Source organism: Rhea pennata, chromosome 5, assembly GCF_028389875.1.
Source record: "Rhea pennata isolate bPtePen1 chromosome 5, bPtePen1.pri, whole genome shotgun sequence".
Classification (NCBI taxonomy): Eukaryota; Metazoa; Chordata; class Aves; order Rheiformes; family Rheidae; genus Rhea; species Rhea pennata.
The window spans coordinates 11,708,489-11,727,082 of record NC_084667.1 but is presented as its reverse complement, the minus strand read 5'-3'; the positions used below and the strand labels follow the sequence as shown (position 1 = coordinate 11,727,082).

The 18,594-nt window shown below is 41.1% G+C and overlaps 2 protein-coding genes across 2 annotated transcripts in view; one reads left to right on the top strand and one right to left on the bottom strand.

The window, feature by feature from the left end:
• ZFYVE26 (zinc finger FYVE-type containing 26) overlaps positions 1–11,963 on the bottom strand; it is a 49,437-nt gene extending 37,474 nt beyond the window's left edge. Inside the window, exons 1-8 of the mRNA XM_062578062.1 lie at positions 11,692–11,963; positions 10,344–10,422; positions 9,451–9,540; positions 7,449–7,995; positions 5,757–5,887; positions 4,784–4,948; positions 3,494–3,582; positions 3,020–3,180 (exon numbers count right to left, since the gene is read on the bottom strand). Of these exons, the coding sequence (XP_062434046.1) occupies positions 3,020–3,180; positions 3,494–3,582; positions 4,784–4,948; positions 5,757–5,887; positions 7,449–7,995; positions 9,451–9,540; positions 10,344–10,422; positions 11,692–11,882 (1,453 nt within the window). The 5' untranslated portion in view covers positions 11,883–11,963. The remainder of the gene's footprint in view (positions 1–3,019; positions 3,181–3,493; positions 3,583–4,783; positions 4,949–5,756; positions 5,888–7,448; positions 7,996–9,450; positions 9,541–10,343; positions 10,423–11,691) is intronic.
• Positions 11,964–12,899: 936 nt separating this feature from the next.
• Positions 12,900–18,401, top strand: LOC134141183 (galectin-related protein A-like). The gene is made up of 6 exons (XM_062577216.1): positions 12,900–13,014; positions 13,151–13,243; positions 15,992–16,080; positions 16,879–17,053; positions 17,437–17,622; positions 18,165–18,401. Exons 2-5 carry the CDS (start codon positions 13,217–13,219, stop codon positions 17,578–17,580), a joined length of 435 nt encoding a protein of 144 aa, XP_062433200.1. The 5' UTR covers positions 12,900–13,014; positions 13,151–13,216; the 3' UTR covers positions 17,581–17,622; positions 18,165–18,401.
• The last annotated feature ends 193 nt before the right edge of the window (positions 18,402–18,594 follow it).

Below are 18,594 nucleotides of genomic sequence, written 5' to 3'. Positions count from 1 at the left end.
ATAAGGGTATGGGGCAATTGGGGGGGCAGAAAAAGAAAACAAAGATTAATTCTCTCCCATTGTTTCCAGAGCAATGCTATCCTGCTTTCTTCCTCAGTCAACTGCATCCCTGCGCTTTGCTCTACCCCACTGTTACTTCAGGACAAATTGTGTGTGGGGGGAGAGCAGAAAAAAAAAAAAATCAAGTCTGGATCCCTTTCTAAAATGGAAATCTGCCAGTTTGTGTTGCTGGACCAGGTTACAACACAGAATGATCAAAATTAGCTCATGAATAAGTCTCATTACAAGTACATGGTTAAGCTGTGCTGTTGCATTTACAACACAACGTTTCCAGTAACCTAGAATGTGTGTTCTATTACGCAGTAAATTGATAGATAGTGTAGACTGGCCATGAGACCAGAGTACCACCACTTCTACAGATTTGTACTAATAAATAGACATTGTGATCTGAGTCTATCCGTAACAGCTAGCCAAACCAATCATTTATTTTTTTATATATATATATATATATATATTTATTTTATATATATATTTATTTATTTATATATATATATGTGTGTGTGTGTATAAATACATACACACACACACTTACATATCTGGCAGTTGACTTACACTTAAAACAAAGACAAACAAAACCACGCACCTACCCACACCAAACAACCAAACTCCCACAATCACGTGATAGGTATGATAAAGGCAACTTAGAGAAGCACTGCAGGACCTACTCCTTCCCTTTTTGCCTTTCTTTGGAGAAGAGAAATTGTCACATGCTAGTGACATGATTCCTTCTTACCATAATGAAACAGCAGAGCAGCAAATAATGTGCAAAATGTATCATCATTCCCTTCACCCAGGAAGGCAACAGAGTCATAAATTCTTGCATGCTGATTTTGGATGAATTATCAAACTACTACGCAAAAGTTGCCCAAGAAGAGAAGCAAAAAAGTGACAAGACTTATATCAGTATTTGAATCCACTATCCTACAACATTCTTATACAAAGCATAAACGGTCCCTCTGCCTCCTGGTCATGCACAGGAAGCATTCATTATGTTTTTTTTAAACAGAGCACTGGTTTGCTGTGCTAATAATATTTCTATCCAAACACAGGAACTGAAAGGCATTTTCTATGAATATTTCAGCACTGTCATCCACATGGTTTGAGCTGAGTTTCAAACTAAAACACCAGCATGAACTCACATCAAATTTAAAAAAAGCACACAGTTTGAAACACGCTGTTTCCTGTCACTGCAATTCTAAGCAGCACCAATGGCAGAAACTTTAATGTACACAGCAGAGAGAACTGAAGAAATACCCAAATATGCGTCCTGCTCAGAACCTACGCAGACATGGCAATGCAATAATTCACCAGGAAATTCCATATATTAATATGTAGTACCTGGAAAGTTCTCATCACTGCCAAGTAAGAGGACCTCAGGCTACTGAAGTCAGAGGTTTGAAAAATACAGGTCTCAAAATAGGCAAGCTGGAGATACAAGGCTTGCTGGAGATACTACAAGATACACACTGGTAATCAGATGCAAATTTAATAGTTTTGCCTCCCTCACGGAAGGGCTTAGATGGAGCGCATCTGCAGCAACAATTGTGTCTAACCTAACCCTTTTCCTTGGAACTATTTGGTAACTATAATCATTTGCTTTTCCTAACCCAGAAATATTAACACTTTATTTTTGAATTGTAACACTCATGGGAAAGCTTTTGGCTTTTTTTTTTTTTAATTAATTGGCATGATGGTTCACAAGCTTACATGCTGATCTGAGTGGTGCCTGCATAGAGCTGTTAACAAGTACCACTTCTTCAATTTCATCTTTGCTGCTAACAAGCAGATGTGTCAAAATGAGAAGAAAGTAAATGTGGTAAGGGGAAGAAGAAAGCCTGTTAACACTATCAGATCAGACAAACCAAAAACTTGAAGACTTCTCTCCTCCCTTTAAATTTCAGAACACATTATTATAAAGGAGATTCTATTAAACAATTTATGGAATCTAATGTAAACTATTAAATGGTTTACAATAATCATTGAGCTAAAAGGAAAGGAAGGGCTTGTCCTCCATTAACTACTTCTGTAAAATGAAGTGATCCAAAAGAAGAGAAACTAGAGCTAGATTTTTTTTTGCCACAGCCATCCAGCTCCTAAATGATCTTGTGGGCCTACCTCTTCTGTCTTCAAAAAATTTTTGATAGAATTCCAGTAGGATGGAATTCCAGTAGGACAGAATTAAAACAAGACAACTGATTAAAAAATTCAACATTATCACCAAACCCATTAATTTCAAAAAGCAGGACACTAAGGAGATCGATACACAGTCTCAATTATAAAGTCTTTTAAAGACTTATTCAAGACAATTATCATAATTTAACACCACCTGTAAAAACAAGACTGGAAATAACCACCTCAGTCTGATACTGAAAGGATAGAAAACTGCTTCCCATTAGTAGGTTGGAAAATCTATGTAAGATAGCCTGTCTGATGTAAAGATAGCCTGTAACACAAGCCAGCCTGTAATATTAGCATTTAAGGTTAATATTAGAAGAAAAAAAAAGTATTTTTAAAAAATGAAGATACTACATTGATATGAGATACTGTCAACATTATTTGGCTTTGCCCTTTTGTTTGAAAGGTAGGTATACTTTGGGCTGAAATACAAAACACAAACTTAACTTTTCAAGCTACGGGTATTATATGTAAGTGACAATCAATAGCACATAAGAATTTTAGAATTAAGTCAGCTTTAAGTAACACAAAAAGATCTTCAGGCTTTTTTTCCTGAACAGTCTGGCAGAAAGTATGCACATACTATGAGTATGTGCAAGGTTTTGTTACTATCTTCAAAAGACTATTTCAAGGGTCTTTTTCTTCCATAAAATGCCTAAAAAATGATATTTTCCTGATATACAAAAGCAGGTCAGAAGAACAGATTCTTCCCAACAGAAGCATTGGGCAGCACACACTACAATGGATCAAGGATATCTGTGTCCTCAGGATTCTACATATTTACCCTGCATATGTTGGTCTCTATCAGGAACCTTCTGAAGAAGCTCAATAACATCATCTTCTTTCAATGCCAGTAGATTAGTGAGGTGATGAAGAGAATATACTGCAGTGTGGCAATCTAGACCATGCAAGTGTTGCAGAAGAACTTTCTTTGGGATAGTAACACTGCAAGAGAGAACAAAGAAAAAGGTGGCATAAACTAACTCAGGCCTCTCAATCACGTTTAAAGACCTCTGTCTCATGCTAACTGATTCAACCAAATTACTGCAATTAAGAAGAATAAAAAATAGCGTAAGTGATATCCAGGAAGCAATTTCAAGAGCTTGTGTTACACAGTCACTAGGAGACTACTAACCCAGATTCACAGAAAGAATTACACTTTCTATTTGTATATGTAACTTTCACTAAGGCAAATCATATGTAACTTTGACTAATAGGCAGCTTTGGTAAGACAGTTTGGAAAAAAATCTGATTTTACCTGTTTTGCTGTATGCACCATTCAAGGACTTCCACCTGAGTCCAGAGTTCATCACAGAAATCTTTTAACACTGAATCATTGCACAGATCCTAATTGGAAAGGCAAATAAAAATTCCTCTTATAAAAAATTCTCTAGTCAAACACAACAGCAGAATCAAGCCTATGTCACATATGGGATGTTAATAAGACTCCTTATCTATCGGGTAACTTTTAAGTGCAGAAAACTATCAGTTTTGTAAACAAAGACAGCAAGAAAAGGCTATCTGAATGGGAAGAGTCAAACAGCCATCAGGTGCCATACCTACAGACCACAGGAAGATGGCTACCTCCCTGCTCAAATTTAGCTTTCAAAAAAACAACTAATGCTTCCTAATGACAGTCCAGAACTTCAGATCCTAGAACTAATAATGTACCAGACCACATGCTATTCTAGGTAGCAGATACTCATCTTCCTTTTCCATGTGCTTTTATACTACAGATGGCTGCCTGTTAGAACCAGACCAAGACTTCACTTTACACAGACTACTGAATAGGCATTAGATAGGAACTTCCTTAAGGCAACATCAGCCTAGGTTAGATCTGCCCTGATGATCTAGCAGTGTCTCAGATCCCTGTCTCACCACTTCTGCCTGCAGGCAGCTATCACTGAACTGCAACTGCACCTCCAGAGATAGAGTTCTGACTTCTTCAAAGAGGAAGACTCCCAAACAAGGTCTATCTTTGTCACAGACCTTGTTTTTGTGTCATAGTTTATTTTATTCTAGGAATGCATATACGAGATTTCTCAGCTCCTCCATTACTGAACTCAGATTAGTTGTGACTAGAACTTGTCACCATCCAGTGCTTGTCCCTGGGGTTAAGTGATGTTGCAAAGTGGCCTCCTGCTCCTTCCAAAACTAGAGTCAACTGCTGCTGCTGGCTCGCACTCTCTAGTGTAAACAGCAAAAAGCTGAACAGGTCAGTACGGTGAGCTCTCATGATTTCAAGGTAATCATATTCAGACCACAGATTAGCAGAAAGGCAAATTCTCTTTTCGAGAAGATTAAAATTCTCCCTAGAAACTCTGTTTTCTCTCTTGATTAGAAGAAAATTTGCAATTTAGATTCTCCCAATTTGAGGTTGTAACATGGTTCCCCCCCCCCTTTTTTTTTTTTTTTTTTTTTTTTGCAAATCAGGAAAAATAAAGGTCAGAAATCCAACTATCAATCTAAGCAAACAAACTGCATTAACTGGATTCAGACTGGGAACACAGCACTTTAACACTCCCACTTCCCTTCGCTGCCATTTTACCTGAGTTTTGTGAAGAGCCCGTAGCAATGCTTTGGCCGATTCCAAGCTATGACAGTGAGTCCATCCTAGCAATATCAAAAGGCGACTGAGGGGGTTGAATTCCCTCCTCAGTAAGCTGTTCAGGCCTGAGAAGTCTTCTCTTTTCAGTAAAGTTAATGCAGTCACCTAGAAAACAAAAGGAAGTATTTACCTTTCTAAAATGCAGAGTTAAGAACCTAGTAGTTTATACGAATGAAGAGCAGTTTCAGCATTAGCTTCACAAAAAGGGTGAAGTTCTGCATCTGGAAGTTTCCTAAGTTCATATTTTACAAGCCATCAGGTTACTCCAAATGCTTGCTACAGAACTGACTCACACTCCCTCACTACACTATCATTAATTTTTTTCTACTGAGTAGATCTCTATCAAGGGCTTTATGTAAGAACATTGAATCAGTAGCTTAATCTAGAAGTGGAGCTACACTCAACTTTAAAATTCATACCAGTAACTCCCTGCCACGATTTTGTTTCTTCTCTCCATGTAAATACATTCAAATAGTTTAATTTGTACCAGAGTATTTGTCACCAGATCTCCAAGCTCTTTACAAATAGTAATTTCATCTTGCAAACCCTTTGAAAAGTCTCCCTACCTGAAGTCTACCTGTTTCACAAAAGCAAAGCGTCTAGTCCAAGGTCATGGGGTAGACCAACAGGAACAGCCAACAGAATTGCAAGCAGAGCACACAACTTCCTAAATCCTCAAGATCCAATCTTCACTTTGCATGCAGATGAGCTTTTCCAAAATCTCACTGAATGCCTTGAGTCTATCATACAGCTAAATTGAGGGGAGTTATTAATGCCTTGCTCTTGGAAGTCATGCCTCCTAGTAAGCACTAGGAGAATATAAAACGGTTCTGCAAGCCACCAAGATATCTGGAATATAGGGACTGACAGTAGCCACCACTGGGTTTCCCTCTTAATGATTTTATGGCCATACCAGTATCTGTTCCAGAAAGTGCTTGCTGCCGCTCAAGCAGTAGAAATAGGCAGTCTTCCAAGAAGCAGCCTCTTTGCGATCTGAGAACAAAGTCATCACTGCTCGCTCTGTATCCAGTTGCTCAGATGAGCCTGAAACACATCAAAACAAGATTTTTCTTCTAGTACAGAGGGGATACCTTTGAAAGAAGCATAGCCACTGTTAATTTAAACTGAGAAACACTTTCCATTTCCAACATTTCCACAAATACTAACTAATTATTATTTTAATAGTCGAGACTCACAGACACTGTTACTAGATAATGAGAAATCCGGTCAGAGAAATGAAGAAAAAGGAAATAAAACAAATAGGGTGGAAACATCCTTAATTTGGAGATAGACTTCTGTCAAGAACAGACTTCTTAATATACCATTCTATCATTAGGATTATTCGATAACCAGCAAGCCTGTTAGCTTGGACTGAGCACAAATCAAAACCCCATCCAAAAACCACTGATTTTTCTTTGAGCTACAGATGAGCAAAAAGTTTGATTGCAAAACCAGAAAAACATTCATCCGAACTGCTGACACACTAGCAGAGGCCTGCTCAGCACGCGGCATTAGCTCAGATCTACAGAGCAGAATCACTTTGCATTTCTTCCTCATCTCTCACCATACACACTTTCTCAGTATGTAGTTAGAACGTTCACTTCTGTACTGCGACACCAGGCTGCTCTGCAGGCGCTAGCAAAGGCTTCTTCAGCACAGGAACTTCCCTGATCTGTGCAAAGTGAGAATTCAACTACTCCCAATACCTCTGTTTCTTTTCCTCCACAAGGGAGCACTATCTGTAACTATGGTGAGAAGTGCTAAAGCCCACTGGGCTTCATTATCCTGAGCTGCCCTTCAGCAATCCCGAGGAGTGAAGGGAACCTTTGGAAGAGAGGATACAAACCCCATTGACTCACACCTCCACCAACAGAGGCAAGCAGAAGAGACCAGTGTTCTAGCCTTTCCTTCCTTGCACACTCACCTGCCACTTTCCTGACAAGAGTATGGGCACTGATTGCTACCCAGCTTTAACTGAGCTCTTCAACTGAATGTACCAGACCTTGGGAGCTGAAGGGAAGCTACAGGGTTATAGTTGGTACACAAACAACAGTAGAGCTCCGTCAAAGTCTCAAATGATGGGACTGAATCCTCTCTCCAGCTGCAGTATTGGCCTCTTCCGTGTCTCTTTCCAGTTATAAATATTTTCCAATATTAAGATGTTTGAATGTTTCAGAATTACTGAGACAGTTAAACTGTTATTGGCCTGAAATGGAACCTCCTCCCACATAGATGACCCCAAGCTGGAGTTGAACCAACAAAAAACAAAACAAAACAAAACAAACAAAAAAAAAACTTATACACATACAGAGAGTCAGTTTTCTAGTTACAAGAAAGATCTTCAGCAGGAGAAACACTAAGCAAATTAAAATAGAGCACAATAAGGGATTGGAAAGGAAGTACTCACACAAGAAGGCAGCATAGAATACAAAAAAGTACAGAGAGGTGCCAGACTCATGCTTTATATAATTTTAGCATCATTTTTTCCACCAAGACACCTAGCCTTGTTAACACACCTGAAGAACACTGTCTGATTACAAGATCAGACTCGCTCGTTTAACATCTCGGTGGCATTATTAAAAAGAAATGAAAAAGCAAAACAAACCTTTTGATTTTGACCCTAGGAATTTTTCTCTTGTTCTTTCTACAAGAACATTGCTATACGTGCTTAACAGGCCATAGCTCCGTTTCCTTAGCATGCAGCTTAGTAACTTTTCCTCCCTCAGTGGGCTCCCTTCAGCCCAGCACGCATCCAAAAGCTCCCTGAAGAGTTGCCGTATTTCATCAGTCTGATGTTCCATCTCAAAATTCACCATACTAAGAGCACCATAAATTGTATCTACTATTTCTCTTTGATCCAATTCTGCTGAAATCTCAGAACTGCATTGAAGCTTCTGCAGAGATTTTAAGGATTCGCGAAGAAAGTCAACAAAGATATTTTGTAGAGAGGAATATTGCTGTAGTGAGGAGCTCTGTGCGCCTTGTTCCTCCTGGAAGAACTCCAGCAGGGCTTGTGCCCTCTGGGGAGCCCGCAGCAAAAGTTTACGGAGAGCTGAAACAACATCCAAACTGAATCTGTGAGAATGGCCATCTTTTCTTTTCCTGTCTGCAATACGCTTGTCCTGGGTGCACTCAAATGCTTCAAATAGTTCCTGGCAAGGGAATAACAGAAAAGTAAGCCTTTGGCACTTCAGGAAAGAATATGAAATAAATACACTGAAAAACAGGAGAAACTTGAAAGAAAGTAGATAAATCAATTTGGAAACATTAGATTACCTAGGAAACCCATTAATAAATAGGAAATGTCAACACTGGTCTATCTTGTCCAATATCCTCTCTAAAATAGCAGATCATGCTATCTTCTAATTGGTACCAGCCAAGCAACTTGTGGCCACTCTGGAGCTGTGTGTGCTCTGTCCTTCTGGAGGCAATGTCTCAGGGAATATTAACAGAAGAGGTGCAAGTGTGTGTAGCAAAGAGGAGAATATTAAGAGCAGCGGACAAGTCCACAGCATCTTCCTCTACTCGCTGAATCAAAACGTTACTCTACCTGTTACCATACCTCTGACACTAAGTGGTAACAAAGAAATGAGATTAATGAGTCTCCTATTTTTGTACAGCACTGCAGATAATGGTGAACTCCTCCACGACCTTGAAGGTCAGATGATAACCTCCAAAGACTTGATTAGTCATTATTAGACCTCAAGTAGATTTGTTTTAAACTGGTCAAGTTTGCCTTGCTTGCTTTCATCCTGTAATTGTTAATTCCGTAATTCTGTACAGAAATATTTAGTACCTCTTTCTCGTTCACACTACAAGCTGCAAATAGTCTTTGAGTATAATCAGTTTCCATTTTCATCTTAAAAAAGGAAACAAAATTTCTTTAAAGAGCTAGACACTGAGTACTAATTCAGACATCGTATCAGACAATTCTGTTGTAATCAACAGCAAATTAGGAGACTGCTAAAGGCAGAAACTCTCCTGCTTTTCAGTGCTATACTTGGTTTTGATTTCAATCACTCTTTGAATGGTTCAATGCATGTCTCAACTAAATCAGTCTGTATGTATTAACAATGAAAGAATGGGCCCTAGACCTTGAAGCACAAGACATACCAGTTACCAAATATCATCACTAACAATAGCACAGCACTCAAAAATTCCTTGCAAGGATAAGACATAAACCAAGATTTTAGGAGAAAGAAAAAGAAAACAGATATGCTTTTAAAAGATGTTTTCTGACTATGAATTTTTTGCTTTTTTTTTATTATTATTATTTTATGATTACCATAGACATCTGTAGATGCAAGACTGTGGAAAAAGCCATAGTCAAAACTGAAAGACCACATACAAAAGCTCATTCATTGCCTGCCTACAGTCTCTTCTCTGGCCAGAAAAAAAAAAAGAAAAAAAATCACTGTCAGGTACATTAAAATTAACTTCAAAAATTGAACTGAATTACAGTCTCTTTCAGTTTGTCAGAACACCACCACCACATTATCATCTCAGGCAGTCAAATTAGCAGAAAGCATTAACTTTGACTCCAGTGACTGATAAAGAGAACCTGGACACTCTGAAAAATTAATGAGAAGAAGTAAGAAAGCACTCACTTTTAGAACTTCCTCAGAGACATCTTTCTGTAGTTCTTCTAAGAGCAATAAAAATTCAATTTCTCTCTGAAGAGCAACTGGAACAGTTTTCTAAAATAACGTAAGAAAATAGGGAAAAAGTCAATATAATTTTTACTTATTTTTATTAACATGTAAAACTAATTCTAGCTATTTAATTAACAACTGAGATAAAATAAAATCTCTCTCTGAAGATATCTAATTCTCAGTTAAAGACTAATTCCACATCTAGGTTCTGCTCTTGCACCAGTGTATTCCATTTAATCAAACATCTGGAAAATGAAATAAGCATCTCTACTCCAGGAATTATAATCCCATCAAATAGAGGCATCTTTCCTACAAGACTGATGAAAAATTGCATATCTTTATGTAGTGGGATCAATGAACAAATGAACTGAAAAAAACCCCAAAGAACAATGCATGAACACACACCCCACTGTACCAACTCAAAAAGAGGAAGAGATTAGTTCCTCCTTCGCTTATAAAACATCTTACACCCATCTATCTCCACCCACCAATCCAGCAACCACAAGCTATACTCCCTCAAAATCTAAAGTTTATGAAGAATTGTCTGATGCCTGAATTACTTTAAGAAAAAAAAGGAGTTACACAAATGCAGAAGTTTATTAGCTCATACTTTCCATTAGCAGAAATGCTCTATGCTAAAAAGCCAACTAACGTTATCTAAACAAATATAAAAGATCCTATTTTTCTCCCAAATGTGCAGAAAGGAAAGCACCTTGTGAAGATTAACAGTTGTTTCTAGGTATGTTTGTTAAAAGAGTACCTTCTTGTACGAAGAGTGGGAGAGCCTTGAATAGGCAACTAGCTTGATTATTCTTTGCTGGGAAGTGAGCTAGAACTAACTTCCATACCTGATTGCAGACAAGCCATTTTTCCAGGACAAGAAGCCAAAGCCATGCAATTCTTTGAGGGCTGCGGTTCTGTTCATATCTACAAAAGTAATAAGCATGTATCATGTATTATAAAACACTGTTCCCTATCTCTGGAAAACAGAGCTCATTTTGATCTTTATATTTCTTTGTGTATGATAAAAATAAAGATGACCAAGTCTTTAGAGAAGAGTCAAACAAGAAGAGAATGCAGAGAATATAGAACATTGGTACTACTTATATATTAACTTGATAATTTCTGCTATGCAAATAACTGCTTCTGGATGGGCTGAACACCAATACTACTGCCATAACTCTTTGCTTTAAAACACTGGAAATTATTTCTGGTCTAAAGTTCAGTCTGTAAAGCAGCCTTCGAGCATGTCAGCAGATTTCCCTGAAACTTGAGTGCTTGCTTAACACTGCTATTCCCTGTTGTTCCTAGTTCTAGCCCCTAAAACCAAACTCTTAGATCACAACAGCATAGATGTAGTTCTATGTCCAAATTAAAAGTGAACTATTGCACCAATTAAACAAAGAATACATCTACATTCCATCAGCTTTTCACCTGCTCCAGTACATTTACACACATTCCAAAATCTACGCTGTTAAGGAAGATATTCAGTATTGACAAAGGGTCTAGGAGAGAAGGAGAAAACAGAAAATATTTTACTGGCCTTCAGAAGTCTCATCAGGGCAAAGCAGAGTCTTTATATACTATAGCAAGGATTAAAACGATCCAAAATACTTGCATCTCACATGGTCATTCACGCTATTAATCTAACCATATGCACACCCTCCTCTGGAGTCATTTTCAGTGCTGTGTAAGCTATTTATTAGAGTCTTTACTAAATGTTGCACAAATCTTAATGAGAAGAGGTGTTACCATTTACTTGGAGAGGGGGGAGCAATATTAAGTTTTAACCTGAACATCAGTGCTCCCTGAAGAGCTAGAAAGCCACACTTCACGTGCAGCTGCCTCAAAAGCAGAGATTTAAACCAACTAGAAACAAACAAGACGCTGTTTCAAAAATGCAATATGAGAGAAACAAGAAACCAACAGCATAATTTTGAATTTCTTCAGAGCTGAAGCTATGGAAAGGTCTTTCTAGAGCTAGAAAGGAGGGGACGCTCTCCCTCGTCACGGGGCCCGCCTCGGCAGCACCGTTTCTAAACCGAGCAGAGCTCGGTTCCAGAGCAACGCAGGCCCAGAGGAGGCTCCCTCCCCTCGGACCCCGGGGCCGAGGCCGGCGCTGCCGCCCGCCCGCCCGCCCGCCGCTCCTCGCGGCGCGCTCCCGCCTACCACGCGCAAACGCTCCCCGCCGCTTACCTCACGGCCTCGGGACAAGCCACCAGAGCCTGAAGAGCGGCTTCCACCCGCTCAGGACCGCCGCCAGGCCCCCGCCGCAGCTGGGGGGCGCAGGCCTGCGCAAGCTCCCAGTGCCCGTGCCGCACGCACTCTCGGAAGAACCCCAAGAGCCGCTCCAGGGAGGCTGCTTCTTCCCTGCCGAACGGATGCATCTTCCCGGGAGGCGCAGGCCACCTAGGGCAGCGAGACAGCCGCAGGCCGGCGGCGCGGCGCTACGCGGGAGGAGCACATGCCTCCTCCCGGCTGCAGGGGCGCCCGGGGCAAGAGCTTCGGGAGGGGGATTCCCGGGAGCGCGCGGGGGTAAAGCCCCGAGCGGTGCCCCGCACTAGCGACACGCCTGCTGCCGCTTCGCAGAACTGCCCCGCCGCGGGGGCGCCGGGCTCTACAGCGCCGCGGGCGCCCGCCGCGCCGCCGCCATCTTGAGCGCCGTCTCAGCTGACCGCGCGGGCGGGCGGGCGGGCGCGCGGCCATTGGCCCAGCCGCAGCAGCATGTAAATAAACCGCCATTTTCCTCGGGCGCGCCGGGCGCCGCCTGGGCATCTCGGGGCTGCTCATGCCCCGCCCATCTCGCTGGAGCGACCTGTGCGCGCCCCTCGCTGCCTGCCAGCTCCGCCCCGTGCTCGTGCCGTCGGAGGTTCTCATTGGCTCTCGCCAAGAGCCCCGCCCTCCCCCGGCGCGCTGGCTCCGCCCCGATGGGGCGGCAGCGCCTGGCGGCCGTGGCGGCGGGTGTTGAGCGGGAGGGAGCGCCGCGCGCGGCGGGGCGGTGTGAAACGCGTGGCTAAGCCGTGGCTGCACGGCGGTTACCTGCTCTCTCGAAGAGCGTGTAATGGATACTGATGTATAGCTGCATATACCTGCCCCTTTGAAAGAGGATGTAATACTATCAAAATATATTCAATGAAGCTTAATTTAATTCTTTATGTGTATAATACACAGTATTTTAAACATGCACGAACATGCATATACACACACGTTATACAAAATCATGTATGTTTGTGTGTGTGGATTTGCCAGAAAATCAGGATCGTGCAGACCTTACTGATCCCCCCCCCCTTTTTCTGTTTGTTATCAACACCGCAGAGGACGCTTGGAGCGGGGTTGGGGCCCCTTTCCTTGGGGACAGAAGCAGGAGGCCTGTACCAGTCACCCATGCTGGGGTGCAGGCGGGGGAGCGGGACAGGCCCCACGTCGAGGGGCGTCAGGCCCGCAGCAGGGGTGCGAGCGAGGACCCGCAGAGCCCCCGGGGCCCCCTGTTATTTCTCTGCTTCCCTTTGCCACTGGGCAGTAAGTGGAGGCGCGGAGGTCCGTGACTCAGCTGCGTGGCAGGGTGGCGTCCCGCTGGTGTTCGGCAGAGATAAGTCCCCCCCCTCCCACCCTCCCTTTATTCTGGGCTTTTTGTTTGTGTTTTTTTTTCCTTCAGGCACCAAACAAAACCGTCTCTCTCCTGGGACTGCTGCAGCCGAGGCGAGTGTAAGGCAGAGAAAGGATGTCGGAGAATGACAGGTGTGCCAAAGTAAGTGAATGAACGAGTCCCAAGGGCTTTTAGATAGAAAATACGGGGAGGGGGCGATACACATGCATATTAAAAATACAAAGCTACTCAGAGTCTCTCAGCTCACCTATAAGCAATACAAGATCCTGCAGGGACTTTATCCTTAACTCCTATAGCATCTTGAGTAGTTTTCCTCTACACCGTCAATTCAAAATCAGCCAAGAAATGGCATATAGACAACTGTGCCTCTGAATTTGTTTCAGCCGTGCTGGAAGAGTTTTACATGTTGAAAGCATATAGTTGCCATTGCACATATTTAACTTTAATAACTGTACTTACTGTGGTGCATGACTGTGCAAACAATTTCTCAGCCCGCATTATCAAGCTGGGGTGTTATTTCGCGTCCTGCCTCTTGTGTAGGCAAGGAAGGAACGCTGACGGGGGACGAGACCTCAGCGGTGAGGGAGTTCGTTTAGCCGGTGGTCTTTTATGCCCTGTTATCTGCTCTCTAATTGCTTTATCTAATTTAATTTTAAGTATCTCCATAGTCAGACTTCTTACTTGAGAAGCTATTCCCTCACTTCAGATTTCTTAGATGGTTGATGCTTTGCTTTGTTACAAGTTTCTAAACCTACCTGCTGGAATCAGCTGCCCCGTTCTGCGAGAGTGAATGTACATTATTAGCATTACCAGTATTGCTGTAGTTTTGAAGGGATTCTTTTAATTAATTTCTTCCTGTATTTGTGTTTTTAAGAATTAAATGTTTATTAATGTGTGTTGCATTCTAAATGTTGCTGGATGTAAAAGGCAAGATGGGAAGATAAATTACTGATGGTGTTTGCAGCAGAAGTTACAATAAGTATATTGAAATTAGAAAGCAGAGTATAGGAGAGACTTTTTCTTCTATAATTTCCATGTTCATTAAATGAGCTGGCACTCAACAATTCACATGTTTTCTCCTTTTTATGAAGTACGGCTTCAAAACCAAAAGCTAACATTTTTCATATCTTCCAATCATCTGAATTTAAAAATGTATGAAATAGTCATAGCAAGTTACACTTGAATGAAAGTGATTTTACTATGAGCAGCAGTCCATGAGTTTCCATGATAATTTAATATTTCTAAAAGTCAAACTATGAAATCATATATTTTGTGCAGATCTTCTGGTGAAAAATGTCTGAATTTTTACTTTGGAACAGTGGAAAAATAATGCGCTTTTTATCTAAAATAGTGTCTGCTGTGCATTGGCTTGGAAAATTGCCAATGTAAATTGCTAATGACGTTCAGCGTTTTATAGCAACTTCCGTCTAAGTGGGTATACCCATGGAGCGATTACATGCTGCAATGTAGTACTTTAGCATTTACATTATCAAATCATTTTATGAAACTGAATTCTCATAACATCCCTATCACTTGTTTCTAACTCTCTATTTTATTTGTCTATACTAACCATATTGTCTATTAGTTTCATTACTGAGCCTTTAAACAGTCAGAGAATTACTTGGAACAAGTAAATTTAGTTCTGATATTTGGGTAGAGTTTTCAACTGCATTTCTCTGTAATTAGAATAAAAGTAGACCTACTGAGAAGTCTTCTGTCTTAAAAAATGATGGCTTTTAAGGTTACTTAAAGGTATATGAGAGTCTAACTCTGATAAATATAAAGAAGGCATATTACTGCTGACTAAATATAAGGAAATGGGGTGAACCAAAGGTGAGCAAGAAAAATGATCTATATTAAATATCAACCCATCATGGGCACTGTAAGTGTACCCAGATTAACCTCCACTTGACCCTATGGGACCCTGCTGTTCCTGTCTGCATGGTCCCGAATGCAAGGTCAAAGTTTCTGTGCCAAAGCATTTCTTGGGCCACAACAGAGAAGCAGCCTGGGACTGCAGTCCAGTGATTGTTCATACTGGACCTGCATGCTACCAGATCACCCACCAGTACCAATTTGATTGGGATCTGATGTGAGCAAACAATCACATTTCCATTAAATCAGCTGGATTACAGAGTTTATACTGGCTTTATGCTAGAGGATAGACACTACCTTACCCAGTGCTAATATCAAGTTAATCAATCAAAATTTGTTAACAAATTGGAGTTAGCAGAGTAAGTTTATACATGGTTTGTGCTCTGCATCATGCTGCCACAAAGCTTTTGATCTGCTATGTGGACCGTTAGGACCAGGTTTGTTGTCATTAGACTGTAGTAGCGGTCACTGGGTCATCTGAGGTATGTCAGGTAGCTGTCACTCTCTTGAAACATGTGAGTCACCACACCTACTTGGTTGATCTCATTTGTCTGAGCAGCTTCAGCGCTTGAAGTGCTTGCTCTTAACTTAGCTGGTGGTGCCGATCATCTTAAGTCTGTGATACCCATTGTAGAGCCACCTGAGGCATGCTGTTGCCTTAATTAATCATTCATATCAGTCACATATATTACAGACAGCAGCTGGTCATCTTACTCATACCAGTCTTTTAGTCAGGTATTGCCCATCACAGTCACCATTGCTGTCACAGCCCTATCAGTTAGTCATCACATTGCTATCAGTCATTTTGGTTGTGTCAGCCATCTCACCTCAGTTACCAGAGTGGATGGAATTTGGACTAAAAATATAAGAAGTATTTTAAATTGCGGATTTTTTAAATCCTTTTTCTACATGTAAAAATAAAATAGAATTGTAAGAGGTATAACCAAAGCAGTTGTTAAAGCTAATTTAACCAAGCTGTAAACTGCCCCAGCATATTTTAACTGTTCCCTGCAGATGGAGCAATACATTGGTGAAATTAAAGGTGGATTGAGACCAGCCATGAAAATCACTGTCATAGGGATGGTGCATTCCAATCCCAAGAGGTAAGTGAAGGGGCTTTTATGGGGTTCAGTTACTTCATACACTGTAGCATACTTGCCTTTTAAATTCAAAAGAATTCCTAAGGGTCTGTGCTCATTCAGGAGGAAGAAAGTGATATAGATTCATAATTTATGTCTGCAATTAATTTTTCTTCTTTTAGAGTGAGATTAAAGGTCAAGAACAAATTCACTGTTCAGGCTCTCTGACTGCTGTTGCAGCATTTTCTACTCCTTGCCTTTATCTCACGAAAACTGTATGGAGTATATGAATGGCATTGCTCTTTCCAGAGCATATGTAATTCAGAACCTCTGTCTATGTTGTCTACTGGATGCTAGAGCCAGCACTATTTAATTCTGCACAATGAAAATATCTACTTCTGGCACAGCAGGTGTACACCCATTGCTATGTTTAGTCCAGATGACAGCAACTGTGCTATCATTACATTTTTTTTGCCTTTACTGCTATCAACTCCCGTGCTTCTACCAAGGAAGAGTTTTCTTCTCTTACTACATTTTTCCATAGCCTCCTTTATGACACAAATATTGGCTTGGTTTCAGTTGCAAGAGAGGAAAGCAAAATTAGAAGTCAGTAGCATCCTACTGGAAACTGGAGGAGAAACAAACAACAACCCTTTTCCATCCCTTTCTGCAGCTTCTAAACCTGTGCACAGTCCTTGCAGGAGTCCTGTATTTTGATCTGAGAAGAAAAGAGCAGAAGTCTCTAGTTTTTCTATGCATTTACTGTGTATCCTCTGTTCTTTTACGTTTCTGAAAGTCCCAGTCACTGAACTGTTTTTTCAGCTTTGCAGTGACTCTGCTCTGTGATCCAGTGGATGCAAACAAAGATGTTGGGCTGTTACTTACAGTTAACTTCAGTGAGAAATCCATCACCCGAAATGCACGAATTGGTGGAAAATGGGGAAGAGAAGAGAAAATTATTCCCTACTTCCCATTTACAGCAGGTGACACATTTAAGGTAATTTGAGAGGTACTATGATTAGGGTGGGAGAAAGGCTGAAAGGCTGCATATATCATAACAAATGTCTAACTATTGAAATTGCCACATTAACAACCCTGGTGTACTAGTCTAGTTTGGGACTGAGAGCAACATTCATGCTTCATCAACAGCCCTGATGGGAGAGAATCATTTCTTTCTCTAGTTTTACTGAGAGAATTCACTGTAAGGAATTTTACCGTATTATCTCAGCAGAAGGTAAGTTGTTAATTAGAGGTGTTAAAATAAGAATCTGTAGACCTTGTGCTTCAGTATCCTGATCGCATGGGGTTCTAAGTCCATGCTAGCAAAATCACCTCTGCTGCTGGTCTCTAATTCCCTCCTTTGTTGTTCTTCCATGGCAGATGGAGCTGTTATGTGAACACCAGCAAATACGGGTCTTGGTTGATGGACGGCAGTTCTGTGACTTCACTCACCGTATTCAGGCCCTGAACTTGGTGAAAGCTTTACAGATCACAGGGGACATCAAGCTTACCAAAGTGGCCTGATAAAAAAGAAGATCTCAGTGTCATCAGGGGACAAAGACAAATGTACTTTCTCCTGCCTGAGAAATGTTTTTTTCCTTTTTCTCCTAGTTGATTCTGGGGAATGGGGACTGTGTCTGTTTCACTTGTTGATGAGTTTGAAACACATACTTTTCTCTCTCACACACACCATGAGCCATTGCAGGGATATGGCCGGTCCAGGTAAATCAGATGGCCTTTGCTGAGATATTCTCTTGGCTTCCCAACCTTAAGACTATGATGTTATGCAATATTTCCTATTCTTGTGAAACCCTTCTCCCCCTCACAACTCCCCAGCCAGGCCAGCTGCTGGAGCTCAGGCCTTCCAGAGGTAGCATGGCTGTTATTCTTATAACCAGAGCCGAGCAGTATACAGGTGGTGGTATTGAGAGAAGAGAGGTTGGAGATCTCCTTATAAATGAATAAGCAAGTCTGGTGGGCCCCCAACAAGGTTTGCATTACTAGTAGAGAATTGTCAATCCTGGAAGCTCTGATCAGTCAGCACAAAGCCATCTGTGCTTCCCAGTACAGAGCAATAAATGCCTTACCATCATCCCTGTCTCTTGCAGGAAGAGTTCTCATGAACTGAAAGGTTTCAACAGCTGTGGATTTCACAGTCTTCTCTGGATCAGCCCTGTGCAATGGTATCTGTAGCTGAAACTGCATTGCTTGTTCTTATATCTGATTAAAGCTGCATCTTCGCTGGCAAACTTCTGTATTAACTTTGTTAAATATTTCAGTGCATTTAAGTGATATGCTGATATTTTGTTGCTGTAGATTTACAAAAGATTCTTAAATACGTGACTATTACAATACACTTATATATCATAGCATTTGTCTTTGGCTCTGTTGTAATTGGTTAGTTATAAAACCAGGAAACACAGAAAAAAGGCGAAAATCTCTAGATAAAGAGAGTTTTTTTCAGTACAGAGCTTGGAGGGCAATAAATCTGCAAAGAAATCATTCTGTGGGTAGGGGGCTATCAAATTTCTCTGTGAT